At 42.7% G+C, this 6884-nt stretch overlaps 1 protein-coding gene across 1 annotated transcript; it reads left to right on the top strand.

Annotated features, from left to right (window-relative positions):
• The first annotated feature begins 546 nt into the window (after window positions 1-546).
• On the top strand, window positions 547-3364 carry LOC124683514 (2-carboxy-1,4-naphthoquinone phytyltransferase, chloroplastic). Its single transcript, XM_047218012.1, has 10 exons — window positions 547-829; window positions 1075-1178; window positions 1327-1398; window positions 1497-1635; window positions 1926-2041; window positions 2187-2286; window positions 2375-2413; window positions 2515-2625; window positions 2714-2779; window positions 2870-3364. Exons 1-10 carry the CDS (start codon window positions 584-586, stop codon window positions 2978-2980), a joined length of 1104 nt encoding a protein of 367 aa, XP_047073968.1. The 5' UTR covers window positions 547-583; the 3' UTR covers window positions 2981-3364.
• Window positions 3365-6884: the final 3520 nt, after the last annotated feature.

Below are 6884 nucleotides of genomic sequence, written 5' to 3'. Positions count from 1 at the left end.
CAACTTGGAACGGGCAAGCCAGCGTGGTACGGCGCAGGCCCAGGTCCAGAGTCCAATCCAAACATCCGCACCACCTTAACGCCCCCACTCGGGTTACAAGCTCGCGTTACTGAGCTCGGCGTTCACTCTGAACCACCCGGGTATTTAAGCTGGTCGTTCTCCTTGCCAAGTAGCGAGGTGGGACTAAAGAGAGCGGGGTGAGTGGCTGAACGGCCAGTGCAACACAGGAAGGAATAAAACAGCGGAGTGGGCTCGAATGCGGCAGGAGTGCCACGGCCCGTTACGAGCAGGCCTCTTTAATCTGCGCCAATCCGTCACCGACACAAATTGGATTTTTTCCAGGTGGAATTTCTCTCCACCGCTAAACTCAAAAAACTTATCTCGCTTTCACTCGGCACCCGCCCACTGCCTGCCGCGTCGACGTCTCCGCTCCGATCCCCATAGCCTTATCCATGCACGCCCACACCGAAGCACCGCACGCACCGGCGCTCCCACCCGCCGCCGTCGCCGGCACCCGCGGCCCGCTCGACGTAATGCCGCTCCAAAGCTAAGCTAAGCTAAGCTCCCATAGCGACCAAAGCCGATGCCGCTCGCCGGCATCGTCCTCGCGCCTCTCCTCGTCTCCCACCTCGCGCCACCCTCTCCCCGTGCCAGCGTTGCCACTGCTGCGGAGGCCGCGCGAAGGCGCCGCGCGCTACGGCGAGTACGCTGTTCGGCCACAGCGGCGTCCGGCGGAGCAGGCGGGGACGCCGGCGAGCTGTCCCGCGCCACGCTGCTCTGGAGGGCGGCCAAGCTGCCCATCTACTCTGTCGCGCTCGTGCCACTCACCGTGAGTTCCCGCATCTCCAAGCTCCTCTCCCCCAATTGCCAATGCAAGCTCCTGCAATTCAGATCCATGTAGTTCTAGAACTGTTAGCGTGCCAACATGCAATTGACAACTCACTGTCCGGAGCTTGCAGTGAGAACATGATCGACAAATTGGCAGTTCCTCGGGGCATTGCACGACATTTTGCGGCAATGGCACACATGCAACTGTGAGTGCCTTACGCATCTGTATTTGCTGGTTATACGCAGGTAGGGACTGCTGCTGCCTACAATCAGGCGGGCGTGTTCTTTGCCACGCGCTATTTCGGTCTCCTGGCTGCTGCCGTCCTTGTCATCACCTGGCTCAACCTGAGGTGAGACTGACATCAAGTAAAACTAATACGACACTAATATCAAAAGCATCGTTAGGCTAGCTAGCTATTTGTTCTGGTGAAATGATCCATCTCATCTCCCGGTTCTGTACGTACAAGGATTTACGTGTATGTTTTGACTTGACTGCAGCAACGACGTTTATGATTCAGATACCGGTGCTGACAAGGACAAGAAAGAATCTGTCGTTAACATTGTTGGCAGGTACTGGTCGTTTCCAATATCAAACCGTCACACTCTGAGCGCTTGCATATACCTTGTGTTTAGAGGTGAAACATTTGACAGCTTATTGTGCTGTGCAGTCGAACAGTGACACGGAATGCTGCAAACATTTCCCTTCTGCTCGGCCTTGTAGGGCTATTTTGGGCCTTTGCAGAGGCCGGGGATGTCAGGTTCATTGTTTTGGTGATATCTGCAATCCTCTGTGGTTATGTTTATCAGGTAAAATATTCTGCCCGTTTTGAAAGAAACCTTTCTGTTTCTATGCTTGTAATGTGTATCATGACACGAGTATTCTCCTTTTGGAGATAAATTGTGATGCATGCATCTTTGTGTTCCTATCTAGTAGAAGCCTGATCCATTTTAATACCTGGCCATTTAAAATAAAAATTGACAGAAGTACATGGCATGTTTCACTTACCTTCTAAATTGCATATATTTTTTCAGCAAGATTTAAATTATGTCATAATGTTTCCATCTTTCTAATATCTTATACATTCACATTTTTACAGTGCCCGCCATTCCGATTAAGTTACCGTGGTCTAGGCGAACCATTATGTTTTGCTGCATTTGGCCCATTGGCTACGTCAGCTTTCTACTTCTCAAACAGTAGCAGAAGCATTTCAAGGTACACTGTAGAACAATTAGTCCTAAGTATGGATAGGCAGCACGGTAGAGTGTTGAGGGGTTGATCCTTTACTTCAATTTATCTACAGAAATGTAAGGCTCCGTAATAGCTAACCAGTTTCTCTTGAAATATTGGCATTTGTCAGCGAAGCTGTGCTTCTCCCTCTCAGTACAACTGTCATAGCTTCCTCCATTATTGTTGGGTTGACAACTACCCTGATACTCTTCTGCAGCCACTTTCATCAGGTATAAACGCCTGACATAAATGATTGACACAGTAATTTTATATATCTATAAAGGGGTTTTTTGCTGATAAGACTCGGATGATCTATAGATTGATGGAGACAGAGCTGTTGGGAAGATGTCGCCCCTGGTATTTTACTTTCTTATCATTTTTTGCTTCAACATCTCTGATTTCATTTTTGTACAAGATTTGGTGTAATCTATGTCCTTTGTATATGCATCTCTAAACAGGTAAAAATTGGCACCAAAACAGGAGCGACAATAGTGATGCTTGGGGTCGGAACCCTTTACACTCTCTTGGTCACTTTTGGGATAAGCAAATATCTCCCATCATCCTGCATTGTAAGCTAGCGATCCATGCTGTCACTTCTGAAAAGAAAAATCATCCCAAAATACAGTTCATAGCTCAGCCATTACTATTTTACTTCAGGTTCTTGCTGCCCTGACTCTCCCTCTTGGCAAATGGGTTGTGGACTATGTGAACAAAAATCATGATGTAAAGCCTCCCTTTTGAATCTTTCCTTTTTTATGTTCTGAAAAAAGTTCATTGGTTTTATACTAACACTAGTTGAAATTACATATGCAGGATAATACTAAGATCTTCATGGCAAAGTATTACTGTGTGCGGCTACATGCCTTGTTTGGGATGGCATTGGCTTCTGGCTTAGTGTTGGCTAGAAAAGGTATACTAGTCTAACAAACAGATGGCCAACCTGTAATACACCATTGAGGTAGAAGCAGATAAATGCTTCTTGCACTTTCAGGCTGAATAAATACATGAACCGTGACAGACATTTTTGACAGCAAAATACAGCGGCAGTGCCTTTTTTGAGGGGGATAAGACCCTATTGAGATGAAAATGCAACAAGTAGCCTCTTCTGAAACTTTATAGCAGTCTCTTTTTTTTTCCTTTTTCTCTTCTTTTCTTCTTAGTTGGACATTGTCCGGCTTTTATACATGTAAATTGTAAACCCGGCCTCTGTCAACCCAGATATGCCATAAGGTACAGAAATGTTCTACATTTTCCCTCCAAAAAAAAAAAACATTGTCGTCCAGGTAGGACGACGTCAAATGGCCAACACACTAATGGGGCCACACAGAGTAGGCGCCGTTGACTTTGGCGCTACATACTTACATATTAATTCCTGTCTGCAAAAGATAAGACATATGAACTCAGTAGTACATCTGGCCATATGTGTGCCTTATTTGTCGAAGCCTACTGGGTCCTGGTTTGAACTTTCTGTCTGCTTACTTCTATTTTTGTTTTTTAGTTTTTATACTTTTATATTTCTTCACATGCCATTATTTTTCTTCTGGTTTTTTTGTTTCCCTTCTCAATTTCATTTCTTTTCAATTCTTCGATACTTTTATCTTCCTTCTCAAGACAATATTTTGCTTCTTTATTTCTGTTTTTCGTTCCTTGAAATTTATTATCTTTATTCAGGAGACACAATTTGAAAAAAATAATTAAAAATCTGATACGAGCACATTTTATTATGTTCTTATATTTACCTATGATACTATTAAACACATAGAAAATGAATGGTCAGGATTCATCAATTAATTGTTACTATATTTGTGGTGAAGATTATTGGCACATTAGCATGCTAGAGTCTACTTGCATTAGGTAGAAACAATGGAAATGCATTTGCTACCTGAATAACTACCAGAAAATTAATCATACACAAGAACAATAGTTGCGCAACTAAAGGGGAAAATTGATATCTGTTCTTAAAAATAGGATACACATATTTTAGCATGTATCTGAATTGTCACATAAGTCAGACGTTTTAATCATTGTGTTCAGGCCACAAGGTTGAATGGGTCTCCCTAATTTTCTACACTAGATGACATCCTGGCAAATTCCCGTATAGCATTGTGTTAGACTCACATACACACACACATCAGCAACTCCATCGTTTTGGCAGAATTGCCACGGTTGATGGCATAATCTCCGTAACTCGCTCAGGTGTGTTGCCATGTTGTGCATTGCATATGCATGCGTTGATGACTCGATTACTTGAATGTCACTATGTTAGACTTTTCTGTGTATTCATATCAGCATTTCCACTTTTAGGGATTAAGTGTGAGACCCGTGATAGGTTCTACTCCTCATGCTCGGATATGTTGCCACGTTGCGAATTACATAAGCACATGTCAGCAACTCACACTCCCCGATGCACAAATGTCGGACATGTCTTTTAGGCAGAATTATCGCAGTTGCCGACAAAATTTTCTTAGCTTTCTCGGGTGTGTTGCCCTGTTCCACACTACTACATGTGCATGCAACGATAACTCAAGTACTTAATTTGATGTCACTATGTTAGGCTTAGTATGGTAACAAAGTATTTCTAAAACTGAAGTATTTCAGTGCATCGACGAGGAATACTTCAGTTTTTTGATACCACAGTATTTCTCAGTTTTGGGCAATACTTCAAGGTGTTTGGGAGATAGCTATTTTACTGTACCTTTGACTGGTTGTTTCGTTGCATGCAAGATCCTTTTGACTGACATGCGAGTGCATAGTATAGCCTCACTATGTACCACCTGTTCACACAACTACTCCGTACTAAGTTAAATAGTGGATTGCTATAACATTTGAATTTAATGTTACCTAGCTAATTCATGTCCTCGATCTGCATGGCCGGCCAGCCGTGCCGCTCGCCCACTCCCTCCGCGCAGGCGCCTACGGCAAGGTAGCGCAGCAAGGCCAATCGGCCTGCTTTTTCCCCGTTGTGGCATGCCCATCATCACAGCCCGCCTCGGTTCCCCCATCTCCACGCCGGCGCAGCGATGGTGCAATCAAGTTGGAAAAAAATCATGCCATAGATTCCCACAAGAATAGACCAGAACCAACCTTCTTTTCCTTGTCCTGAGCTTCCTTTCTTCATAGATGAGGAAGACATCGCCGCAGTCAGCCGTAGACGAAGAGGGTGCGAGGAGGCAGATGCGTTTTTTGCGTTTCACCGTTTAGGAAAAAACAGGTCGGGGCTGAAGTTTAGAATACGTCAAAAAAACTGAAGTATTGGAGATACTTCCGTTTCTAAAACCAACTTACTCCCTCCGTTCCAGTTCATAGGGCTTGCGCGTATTCCTAGGTTATCAATTTAGCCAACATAATATCATTTGTATAATATAAAAATTATATCATTAGAAAGTAGAACATCTAAGCTTTCTAATGATATATATTTTGTAATGCATATGTTGCATTATCATCGTCAAATTTACAATCTAGAGATACGCGTAAGCCCTGGGACGGAGGGAGTATTTGTTAGACCCAAACGCTTTGAAGTATTCAATACTTTATAATTTTTAGATACTGAAGTATTTCCAAAATACTTCAAAAAAACTTTGCTCCCAAAGAGAGCCTAAGACTTTTGCATGTATCCACATTAGCATTTCCACTTATATGCAGAAGTATCGTCACTGGCGCCAAGATTTGCCGCGTGTTCTCGCATGTGTTGCCATGTTGCAAATTGCATAAAGACGTGTCAACAATTCACACTCACTGATGCACAAATGCCAGTCGTGTGTAGCCATGTGAACTTATTTATAACATTTAATAGAGGCACCAGACCTCTATAAAACCCGAGGATCCCATTGTCAATCTCTTCCAATAGCTCAGGCCAAGTGGCTAACCAACATTCACCCACAACTACGATGAGTATCCATATTGCGCGTGGCCATTGCCCCCATGCTGGCGATAACCTCATATGGTATGTTCATCTCGCAAGATACAAAACCATTTGTTGCACTCACACTCACCAAAATATGATGTGATACATAATTATATACTTTCACTTGGGTAACTGTTATTAATTGATTGTTTTTAAAAGATCATCATTTTCACAACAAATTGCATAATCAAATTCCACAATGAGGTAAGTCATCCTATGGTTTGTGGAGGTTAAACTTCATGGGATATGGGATGAGAGATATTTTGTCTTGATATTTTCAACATGCATTTTATTCAGTACCATGACACTTAATATATGTCAAAAAATATTTGGGAAAAACAACTCCAACTACTATTTATTGCTGACACGTTATATTATCCAACCTGAAAATGAATGATGGAGACCGTGAGAACTAGGACTTCCAAATTGACGAAAGCAATATAGATCCCTCAAATTTCAACTGATACCGTGTGTTTGTGAATCTTGAGTTGCATGGACACGCTTACACCGTTGGGCAATAGAACCTATTTAAATGGCTCATTGAATCAAAACTACTCCCTCCGTTCATAAAAGGGTGTCAGAAGTTTCTCCAAATTTAAATTTATCTATAGACTAAAAGGTGTCTAGATACATCCGAATTTAGATAAATTTTCGACATTCTTTTATGGATAGAGGTAGTAGAAAAAAAGTTGATTCAAGACAAATGAGATTCAAAAGATACGTGCTATTATTTCTTAAGAGACGTGCCGCACGCTGCATGCTTGCTACTTGGCTACTTGCTAGTACTATGTATATCGACTGTTTAGCCGTGTGCTTAAAAATGAGCTAAAGGCATTACGTTGATCAACTACTCCCTCCAACCCTAAATACGCATCGCGGGTTCAACAAATCTAGACACATTTTAGGCTATATTTTGCCTAAATC

The sequence above is a fragment of the Lolium rigidum genome, chromosome 1 (genome assembly GCF_022539505.1).
Source record: "Lolium rigidum isolate FL_2022 chromosome 1, APGP_CSIRO_Lrig_0.1, whole genome shotgun sequence".
Taxonomy (NCBI): domain Eukaryota; kingdom Viridiplantae; phylum Streptophyta; class Magnoliopsida; order Poales; family Poaceae; genus Lolium; species Lolium rigidum.
Note: the sequence above shows the minus strand (reverse complement) of the source record. Positions and strands in the feature narration are given on the sequence as shown.

Bases quoted from the DNA above. Each gene is read 5' to 3' on its own strand.
- LOC124683514 (XM_047218012.1), top strand. From the start codon at position 584: ATGCCGCTCGCCGGCATCGTCCTCGCGCCTCTCCTCGTCTCCCACCTC. The intron at 1,636-1,925 runs GTAAAATATTCT...ACATTTTTACAG, and splicing joins TCTGTGGTTATGTTTATCAG to TGCCCGCCATTCCGATTAAG. The intron at 2,042-2,186 runs GTACACTGTAGA...GGCATTTGTCAG, and splicing joins AGTAGCAGAAGCATTTCAAG to CGAAGCTGTGCTTCTCCCTC.